This window comes from Gorilla gorilla, chromosome 18, assembly GCF_029281585.2.
Source record: "Gorilla gorilla gorilla isolate KB3781 chromosome 18, NHGRI_mGorGor1-v2.1_pri, whole genome shotgun sequence".
NCBI lineage: Eukaryota > Metazoa > Chordata > Mammalia > Primates > Hominidae > Gorilla > Gorilla gorilla.
Window position 1 is genome coordinate 23,196,354 of NC_073242.2, and position 10,987 is coordinate 23,207,340.

Genomic DNA, 10,987 nt, shown 5'->3' on the forward strand with positions numbered 1-10,987 from the left:
AGTACAATGTCCTCCCCCACCGCCTTTTTTTTTGAGGCAGAGTCTTGCTCTGATGTCGCCAAGGCTGGAGTGCAGTGGTGCAATCTTGGCTCACTGCAACCTCCACCTCCCAAGTTCAAGCGGTTCTCCTGCCTCAGCCTCCTGAATAGCTGGGATTACAAGCATGTGCCACCTCACCCAGCTAATTTTTGTATTTTTAGTAGAGACAGCGTTTCACCATGTTGGCCAGGCTGGTCTTGAACTCCCGACCTCAGGTGATCCACCTGCCTCGGCCTCTCAAAGTGCTGGGATTACAGGCGTGAGCCACTGCACCCGGCCCAATGTCCCTTTTAGAGATGAAAAGTTAAAACACAGAGAGGTGAAGCACTCAAAGTTGCATGGGCTCATAGACTAAGGAGCAAACGGAGGTGTACGGGCTCCAAAGTCCACATCCCTAATTGTATATCCTCTCAATCCCTGATGGGATTCCCTGGAGAGGGAGAAACAAGCCCAGGCCTGGGAACAGCTGACTTAGGAGAAAAAAGCGTGGTTCAGAGAATAGCCCATCAGGCCCTGGTTGGACTCGTGGCTCTGCCACTTAGTAGCTGTGACAAGGGATCCTGAGGTGCTACCAACGTGTGAGCACCAGGGTGCTGAGCACCATAAAAGACACTTTTCCCTGAAGCCTAAAACCCACCCTACCAGGTAGGTGCGGTTATTCCCCCATTCTGTGAGGACACTGAGGCACAGAGATGCTTTGTCACCTGGCTGAGTAGAAGGCACAATCAGCTTCAAACCCAGACTAATGGGCACCGGAGCCGATATTCTTAACCACTCATTACACTGCTGTTTGTGTTACTTAGCCTTTCTTTTCCTAAGAGATGGGGTCTCACTCTATCACCCAGCTGGAGTGCAGTGGTGTGATCATAGCACACTGCAGCCTCGAACTTCCAGGCTCAAGCCACCCTCCTGCCTCAACCTCCCGAGTAGCTAGGACTACAGGTGCACATCACCACATCTGGCTATTTTTTTAGTAGAGAGCGAGTCTTGCTGTGTCACTCAGGCTAGGGTGCAGTAGTGCAATCATAGCTCACTACAGTCTCCAATTTCTAGGCTCAAGTGATCCTCCCACCTCAGCCTCTCCAGTAGCTGGGATTATAGGAATATGCCACCATGCCCAGCTAGACTTAATCTTTCTAAGCCTCAGTTTCCTCTTTTGAAAAGTGGAGCTAGCAGCCTCCTGTGCAGAGGGAATTGTGAGAACAAATGTTTCAGTGCTTATAAGCGCTTAGCCCAGTGGTGTATATTTAGGACAGTTTCAATATATGCTATAGAATAGATTAAATATGATCTACTGTAAGCCAAACCCCAAACCCAAAGTCCAATTCCCTCCGAATACATAGGATAAATTTCATTATGAATGCTTTCAGGAGAGGGCAGAGGGACATGAGAACTGGAAGATGGTGTTTCTGCCCTCAAAGAGCTTTCAAAGGAATTGGGAAGATAAGGACATTGTTCACCCTGCTACCCTCAATGCTAACACAAACTGAGCTGAGTGGGCCTAGGTTCAAATGTACCAGCCAGCTCAGAGACCTTGGGCAAGTCATCTTTCTGGGCTCTGGGTTCTCATTTGTCAAAGAAGGAAACAAGTAGTAACTTTCTCATGAGGATCATCATGAGACTAGAGTAAGATGATGTAAGTAAAGTACTCATCAAGTGGCCTGTGACCGGTGTTCTCTATGCTTTGGTATTTATGCATTTATTTATTTGAGACAGGGTCTCACTCTGTTGCCCAGGCTGGAGTGCAGTGGCACGTTCTCAGCTAATTGAAGCCTCAACCTCTCAGGCTCAAGTGATCCTCCCACCTCAGCCTCCCAAGTAGCTGAGACTACAGGTACATGCCACCAGGCCTGGCTAACTTTTTTTAAGTTTTCTATAGAGACAAGGTCTGCCTATGTTGCCCAGGCTGGTCTCAAACTCCTGGGCTCAAGTGATCCTCCTGCCTCGGCTTCCCAGTGTTGGGATTATAGGCGTGAGCCATGGCACCCAGCCATCTGTGATTCTTATCAGTGTTACTTGGCTCCCTCTCATGGGACCTCCATTTCTTCATTTGTCAGAAAGGAGGGCTAAATCGGGTAAACTTGGGGGGTCCCTTCCTGATCTAATGCTAAACAAGTCTCTTTAATGTGGTATCTTGGAATGCCCCAGGGTTTAAGAGGGACTCCCCTAGGAGAACTGAAAACATGTTAACTTAAACTCTGGCATGTAAATGTTCATAGAGTTTTATTGGACAGCCAAAAACCAGAGTAACTAAAATGCTCATTCACTAGTGATGAATAAACAAAATATGGTATATCCATACGATGAATATTATTTGGCTATAAAAAGGAATGAAGCATGATAGCCCACAGATGCGCTTATGGTAAGTGAAGGAAGCCAGTCACAGAAGGCCATATATTATATGATCTCATTCATATGAAACGTCCAGAAGAGGCAAATCCATGGAGGCAGAAAGAGATCGGTAGTTGCCAGGTGGTAGGAGAGGGTAGAATGGAAAACAACTGCTAATAAGGAGGAGTTTCTTTTAGGGGTGATGGAAATGTTCTGGAATTAGTGGTGACGGTTGCACAATACAGTAAATATATTGAAAACCACTGAATTATACACTTTGATATGGTAAATTTCATATCATGTGAATTATATGTCATTTTTTTTCCCCCAAAGACAAGAGTCTAGCTCTGTCACCCAGGCTGGAGTGCAGTGGCACGATCTCGGCTCACTGCAACCTCCACCTCCCAGTTCAAGCAATTCTCCTGTCTCAGCCTCCTGAGTAGCTGGGATTACAAGCATGTGCCACCACGCCCAACTAATTTTTGTATTTGTATTAGAGACAGGGTTTCACCATGTTGGCCAGGCTGGTCTGGAACTCCTGACTTTGTGATCCGCCTGCGCATGCGAGAGCCACCCCAGGTGAGAGCTACCACGCCTCGCTTATATGTCATTATTTTTAAAAGGCTGGGCATGCTGGGTCATGCCTGTAATCCCAGCACTTTGGGAGGCCGAGGCAGGTGGATCATTTGAGCTCAGGAGTTCGAAACCAGCCTGGGCAACATGGTGAAACACTGCCTCTAAAAAAACAATAATAATAGCCAGGCGCGGTGGCTCACGTCTGTAATCCCAGCACTTTGGGAGGCTGAGGCGGGCAGATCACGAGGTCAGGAGATCGAGACCACCCTGGCTAACACAGTGAAACCCCATCTCTACTAAAAATACAAAAACAAAATTAGCTGGGCTTGGTGGCAGACACTTGTAGTTCCAGCTACTCGGGAGGCTGAGGCGGGAGAATGGCATGAACACGGGAGGTGGAGCTTGCAGTGAGCCGAGATCGCGCCACTGCACTCCAGCCTGGGCGACAGAGCGAGACTCCATCTCAATAAATAAATAAATAAATAAATAAATAAATAAATAAATAAAATGAAAAAAATAAAAAAAGAAAGAATGACTCCCAAAGTAAGGTGCTCCAGAAGTCAGCCACCATGAGGTGCCTGAATACCTGCCCTCTGCCTCGCCAAAACACCAGGGTGGGGGACAAGCTCTGGGCTGCAAGCCTCATTCTCACAATGATGCTGCCCCAGGAATTCCACGAGGGTGGGACCCGCCACCATCACCGTTGTTCATCACTGTATCCCTCATGCCTGGCATGGTACCTGATAAGTAGCAGATCCTCTGTGAAACTGAAGCCTTCATCTTGGTCTGTGAGGCACCATGTAATTTGGCTCCTGGAAAGCATTTTTTTTTTTTTTTTTTTTGAGACAGGGTCTCACTCTGTCGCTCCAGGCTGGAGTGTAATGGCACGACTGACAGGAGACAGACAAATTCCTAGGCAGTCAGGGACAGGTCCCTGGTGAAATCTGACTTCTAAGCCAAAGACAGCCTGAAAACCAAACTGTCAAGTCAGGATAGAGTCCATGACTGGAGTGAGAACTTGTTTCTCTGTCTCACCCACTCTCTCTCGATTGGTTCCTTCTGGATGATGTTTTAACCAACCGAATGGTCCTTTTTCCAAGACCACTCATGGACCAATCGGCAGGCACTCCCCCATTCTAAGCCCATAAAAATGATAGACTCAGCCTCACAGATGGCTACCACTTTCAGGGTCCCCTCTCGCAGTGGAGAGTTTCCCTTCTGTCATTCAATAAAATTCTTCTCTGCCTTACTCACTCTACGGTACCACCTCATTCCTCTTGGTTGCAGGACAAGAACCCAAAACTCGCCAAGCTGCGGGTGACGGAAATAAAAGAGCTGTAACATGCTCCCGCTCACCAGACTACAGGAGAAAGAGAGCTGTAACACGCTCCCACTCACCAAGCTACAGGAGTGAAGAGCTGAGACAGTGCTGGGGACTCAGATCTCAGGACTCCCCAAACAAGAGCTATAACACCCCTTGGAGCTCCATGACTGATGGTTTTTCCCAAGTTTTTGGGTGCCACCATGTTCCCCTCATCTAGATGCCAGCACCCAACACAGAAGCCACTCGTGGCACACCCAGTCCAGCCATGGGCTGAGTGTGGAGCCATGGCAGGTGTGGGATCCAAGTGGGCATGAGCCAAGTGCAGCCTGCTGGGCCAAATGGGCCCAGAAGGCCCAAGCGAGGCCCCGACAGAGGTGAGGGCAGCTGCAGAGATTTCTGGCTGGCAAAGTGGCACTGAAGGAATTTTGTAACATGATCACAGCTCACTGCAGCCTCAACCTCAACTTCCCCAGGCTCAGGTGATGCTCCCACCTCAGCCTCCCAAGTAGCTGGGACTATAGGAGTGCACCACTACACCCGGGTAATTTTTTGTAGAAATGAGGTCTCACTATGTGGCCCAGGTTGGTCTTGGACTCCTGGGTCCAAGTGATCCTCTCTTCTTGGCCTCCCAAAGTGCTGGGATTCCAGGCGTGCACCCCTGTGCCTGACCTGGCAAGCCTTCTATCCTCACATCCCTGGTCATTCTGCTCACTATGGTTAGACCAAGCTGGTCTTTTTGATGCTCCTCAAATACATCCAGAACACTCCTGCTGTGGGGCCTCTGCATTGGCTATTCTTTTTGCTTTGAACATTCTTCCCCCAGGTCACCACGGGGCTGGCTCCTCACTTCATGCAGGTCTCTGCTCCAGCATCACCTCCTAAGAGGAAACTGCCCTATCAACAAGGGCATCCCTCACCCTAGTTTCTAAGCCTGTTACTCTTTTCTCCATACTGGTTATTATCATTTAGTATCCTATGAAGAATGAATTAGGAGCCAGGAGCGATGGTTCATGACCGTGATGCCAGCACTTTGGGAGGCCGAGGCAGGAGAATTAACTTGAGGTCAGGGGTTCAACAGCAGCCTGGGCAACATAGCAAGACCCTATCTCTACAAAAACATAAGTTAATAAAATTAGCTGGGCATGGTGGCACACAGCTATGGTGCCAGCTACCCAGGAGGCTAAGGTGAGAGGATCCCTTGAGCTCAGGAATTTGAGATTACAGTGAGCTGTGTTTGAACCACTGCGCTTTAGCCTGGGCAACAGAGCAAGATTTTGTTTGTTTAAAAAAAAAAAAGAAATAATTAATCCACTCATCTGTCTTTCCCCTTGTCACTAAGCACAGGGTCTTTTTTTTTTTTTTTTTTTGAGACGGAGTCTCACTCTGTCGCCCAGGCTGGAGTGCAGTGGTGCAATCTCGGCTAACTGCAAGCTCCGCCTTCCGGGTTCACGCCATTCTCCTGCCTCAGCCTCCTGAGTAGCTGAGACTACAGGCACCCGCCACCACGCCTGGCTAATTTTTTGTATTTTTAGTAGAGATGGGGTTTCACCGTGTTAGCCAGGATGGTCTCGATCTCCTGACCTCGTGATGCGCCAGCCTCGGCCTCCCAGAGTGTTGGGATTACAGGCGTGAGCCACCGCGCCCCGCCAACCATTTCATACTCTTTAGGAACCCAGAGTCCAGTGAGTAATTTACCTGAGATTAGAACACACAACTCAAAATAGTCTTGGGATTTTTCTTTCTTTTTTTTTCAATCTCTAGACTAGCAGAGTCTTGGTATTTTTCCTTGGGAATCTCCCCTTTCCTAGTCACACCTGTCCATACAGGTAGACAACTGTCGACCCATGAAAAGGAAACACACTCCTCTTTGTTCTCCCTGACCTTAGCTGTCCTCAGGATTAAACTTCCCACAAGATCAACTTCAGAAGCTGTACGTGTTTTGTGTGGCTTATACAACATGGTTAAAAAAAATCTGAGCCCAGATTTAATAATGGTTAAGTATTCATCCAGAAAAACTGGATTTCTGGCTCCTCTTGGAACTCAGAGGATTGGACAAGCTGGGCCAGCATTCCCGCATGGGCACAAGGAGCTGGAGCTCAGAGTACTCCCAACTCTGAATGAGGTGTGGTTTTCACAGCTCAGCACCGGCCCAGCTCCTCCAGTTCCCACTTGGCCCTGTGTTTCCTGCCTGGCCCCTGTAGGGAATGGACTTGAGATTCTGAGGTGAAAACAGGAATCTCAAAACAGCCTTCGCAGTGGCTCACACCTGTAATCCCAGCTCTTTGGGAGGCTGTAGCAGGAGGATTGCTTGAGCCCAGGAGTTTGAGAATAGCTTGGGCAACACAGCGAGATCTCATCTCTACAAAAAAATAAAAAACTAAAAATTAGCCAGGCGTGGTGGTGCGTGCCTGTAGTCCCAACTACTTGGGAGGCTAAGGTGGAAGATCACTTGAGCCCAGGTCGAGGCTACAGTAAGCTATGATTGTGCCATGGAACTCTAGCCTGAGTAACAGAATGAGACCCTGACTCTAAAAAATTAAAAAATAAAGAAACCAAGTTGGGCGCGGTGGCTCATGCCTATAATCCCAGCACTTTGGGAGGTCGAGGCAGGTGGATCGCGAGGTCAGGAGGTCAAGACCATCCTGGCTAACACAGTGAAACCCCGTCTCTACTAAAAATACAAAAAAACTTAGCCAGGCGTGGTGGCGGGCGCCTGTAGTTCCAGCTACTTGAAGGCTGAGGCAGGAGAATGGCGTGAACCCGGAAGGCGGAGCTTGCAGTGAGCCGAGATCGCACCACTGCACTCCAGCCTGGGCAACAGAGCGAGACTCCGTCTCAAAAAAAATAAATAAATAAAAATAAAGAAACCAGTCTTGGAGCTGTGTTTCAGAGAGCTTCGGCATTTTTTCAGGTGTCATCTGCCACCCCGGGCAGGGCAGTAGAAATGTAGCCACTTCTCCAGGAACTCCGCATTTTCCACCCAGAACTCCATGAGAAGACCCACAGGCTCCTTTTCCTGCTTCCTGTTCCTTCCCTGCAGAAAGATCCTTTCTCTGCCACGCTTACCTGCCCACTCCAGCATGTCCTCAATATTCTCTGCTGCCCCAGGCACAAGGCGAGTCTGATCTGTGTCCTCTAGCCTCAGGATGAAGCTCCCCTGGTACTTCTTAGCAAAGATGTAGTTGTACAAGGCAGTGCGGAGGCCACCCAGGTGCAAGAAGCCTGGAGAAGAGAACAGCTCAGATAAGACAGGGAAGATAAGCTAATAGGCCTCAGCAAGGGGCAAGTAAGCACTACTGTGACAGAATGTTGCAATAAATTTAAAAGACCAGCAGGACACATTGGCTCACGCCTGTAATCCTACCACTTTGGGAGGCCAAGGCCGGGGGGATCACTTGAGCCCAGGAGGTTCCTGTAGGTTTTTTAAGACAGAGTCTTGCTCTGTCACCCAGGCTGGAGTGCAGTGGCACAATCTTGGCTCACTGCAACCTCTGCCTCTTGTGTTTAAGCAATTCTCATGCCCAGCCTCCCGAGTAGCTGGGATTACAGGTGTGTGCCACCACGCCCAGCTACATGTTTGTATTTTTGGTAGAGACAGGCATTCGCCATGTTGGCCAGGCTGGTCTTGAACTCCTGGCCTCAAGTGATCCCCCCAAGCCTCGGCCTCCCAAGTGCTGGGATTACAGGCAAGAGCCATCACACCTGGCCAATTTTTGTATTTTTAGTAAAGATAGGATTTTGCCATGGTGGTCAGGCTGATCTCAAACTCCTGACCTCAAGTGATCCATCTGCCTCGGCTTCCCAAAGTGTTGGGATTACAAGCATGAGCCATTGTGCTTGGCCTGAGTTTGAGATCTGCCTGGGCAACATGGTGAGACCTTGTCTTAGCAAAAAATATAAAAATTTAGCTGGGCATGGTGGTACATGCCTGTGGTTTCAGTTACTGAGGTGGGAGGATCACCTGAGCCTGGGGACGCTGAGGCTGCAGCGAGCCATGATCACGCCTCTGCACTCCAGCCTGGGCAGCAGTAGAGTGAGACTCTGTCTCAAACAAAAAAAATTAAAAATTAAAAAATTTTTTTTCAAAGACTAAGAACTAGTTACCCCTGTGCCCTGTCTCCAGACACATTTAATCCCTCATCCTGAAAATGGAAACCACCCAGGATTTGGAGCATGTCATTTTATTAAAAGGCTCCAATGTTCCCCAACTGCATCCACCACTCTATTTTGATATTTGTCTCAAGGCCAAGTTTCACCTGAAAGAGAAGCAGAGAGTTATTCACTGAGGCCATATCATGTACGTTTAACTTACGGAAATTCAATGATGTGCGCTGGGAAAAAAATTAACTACAAACAAACTAGAAATTTAAAATACTGTACAATCACATTGTGGGCCAGGTGCAGTAGCTCACACCTCTAATCCCAGCACTTTCGGAGGCAGAGGCATGAGGATCACCTGGGTCTCTAAATTTGAGACCAGCCTGGGCAACATTGTGAGATCCTGTCTCTATCAAGAAAAAAAAAAATCACTGGGGCATGGTGGCTCACACCTTTAATCCCAGCACTTTGGGAGGCCGAGGCGGGTGGATCACGAAGTCAGGAGTTTGAGACCAGCCTGGCCAACATGTTGAAACCCCATCTCTACAAAAATACAACAAAAAAAATTAGCTGGGCATGGTGGTGGGCGCCTGTAATCCCAGCTACTTGGGAGGCTGAGGCAGGAGAATTGCTTGAACCCAGGAGACAGTGGTTGCAGTGAGCCAAGATCGCACCATTGCACTCCAGCCTGGGCGACAGGGCGAGACTGCATCTCCAAAAAAAAAAAAAAAAAAAATCACATTTTGCATATGCAGTGTACATGACTGTCCACGTCGTACATTTTAAATTTTGTCTACTTGAGATTTTTACTTTTTTAAAGAAACAAAATTCATTTTTAAAATTTGAGATTGGGTCTCACTCTTGCCCAGGCTGAAGTCCAGTGGTACAGTCACGGCTCATTGCAGCCTCAACCTCCCAGGCTCAATCAATCCTCCCACGTCAGCCTCCCAAGTAGCTGGAACTACAGGTGTACACCACCATGCCCGGCTAATATTTGTTGTTTTTTTTTTTTTTTTGTAGAGGCAAGGTCTCACTATGTTGCCCAGGCTGGTCTCAAACTCCTGGACTCAAGCAATCCATCCACTTCAGCCTCCCAAAGTGCTGGGATTACTGGCATGAGCCACCATGCCTTGCCAAGATTTTCACCCTAATTGCTGGCTTTAAACACTAACCAAAAGTAGTGTTTGATTCCACTGTATTTCTCTTCATCAGTTTAAATTCCTAAGATTTGCCTTTTTCATCATTCCTGTCTGAAAACTGAAACTTAACAGCTTTTCCAGAGTTGTCATTACCTCTTACCGTACCTTCTTCGGACCAGCCCACAGCCCTAAGTCTCCACAATGAGCTCATCTACATTTACAAGTACAAGAGGCAGCAGAGGAGAGAAAAAGCTCTTCTGGGGCCAGGCCGACCCTGCTTCAACACTGATGTGTGTAACCTTCGGATAGTTACTGCAAGGACACCAGAAAACCAGTGGTATTCAGTGGCACTGAGTCCCAAGAGTCTCCAAGACAAAAGAGGAACCCAGCTGCTGAAAACGAAGCCTCTTACATCAAGTACACCTGGATTCAAATTCTGCATCCACCATTTATTAGTTGCTACCCCTTGAGAAGGAACTCTACTTAACTTTTATGGGCTTCTATTTCCTCATCTGTCAGAGGGATTAAGAGCAAAAAAATAAGAATCTTCTTTATTATAGGGTTGCTCTGAGGTCTAAATGCTGACCAAAGTAAACCCTCAATTAATTTCAGCTACTGTAATGATCTGTGCCTGATAATTCTTTTATCTGTTTATAGTCAAAAGCCTTTCCCACATGGGCTTTTCCCGCAAATGAGCAAGGAAATGAGAAGTACAATAATCATAATAGAGGCTGTTTATTAAGTGCTTTCTGGGTGTACTAGACCTTATTAAGTGGTTCGGCTGCATGAGCTTAACCCCATAAGACAGATACTATTATTAGCCCTGTTTTGACAAATGGTGAAACTGAGGCTCAGATTCATTAACTAATTTGCACATCTAGGCCAGGTGTGGTGGCTCACACCTATAATCCCAGCACTTTCGGAGGCCAAGGCAGGTGAATCACTTGAGCTCAGGAGTTCAAGATCCACCTAGGCAACATGGCAAAACCCCATCTCTACAAGAAAATACAAAAATTAGCTGGGCGTAGTGGTCACACACTTGTAGTCCCAGCTACTCGGGAGGTTGAGGTGGGAGGATCAATTGAGCCCTGGAGGCCGAGGTTGCAGTGAGCCGAGATTGCACCACTGCACTCCAGCCTGGACGACAGAACAGAGCCAAACCCTGTCTCAAAATAACAATAATAATTTGCACATCTAGTAAGTTACACATCTAATAAGTGGCCAAGACAGAAATTTGGACCCAGGCAATCCCAGGCTATGGCATTCTACATAAGTGCTCTTCAAAGCAAAGTGTGCAATCCAGTGCTGGTCTGAAAACAGTTGTCAGTTCACAATCAAGTACAGAAACTGAGAGTAAAGGTTTAGAAACTTCTGTTGTTGTTTTGAGATGGAGTCTCACTCTGTCACCCGGGCTGCAGTGCAGTGGCACCATCTCGGCTCACTGCAACCTCTTTCTCCTGGGTTCAAACGATTTTCAGCC

At 47.8% G+C, this 10,987-nt stretch overlaps 1 protein-coding gene across 4 annotated transcripts in view; it reads right to left on the reverse strand.

Moving 5' to 3' along the window:
• EARS2 (glutamyl-tRNA synthetase 2, mitochondrial) overlaps nucleotides 1–10,987 on the reverse strand; it is a 35,616-nt gene that overhangs the window by 22,731 nt on the left and 1,898 nt on the right. For 3 of the 4 annotated variants that reach the window (XR_004067624.3, XM_031002739.3, XM_031002738.3), the window contains exon 2: nucleotides 7,337–7,492. Coding sequence is in view for 2 of the 4 variants with exons in the window: in XM_031002739.3 (XP_030858599.3) it covers nucleotides 7,337–7,492 (156 nt within the window). In the remaining 2 variants the exon portion in view is untranslated. Of the gene's footprint in view, nucleotides 1–7,336; nucleotides 7,493–8,231; nucleotides 8,312–10,987 lie in introns of those variants that run through there. The other variant, XR_010131514.1, reaches the window with a different exon arrangement.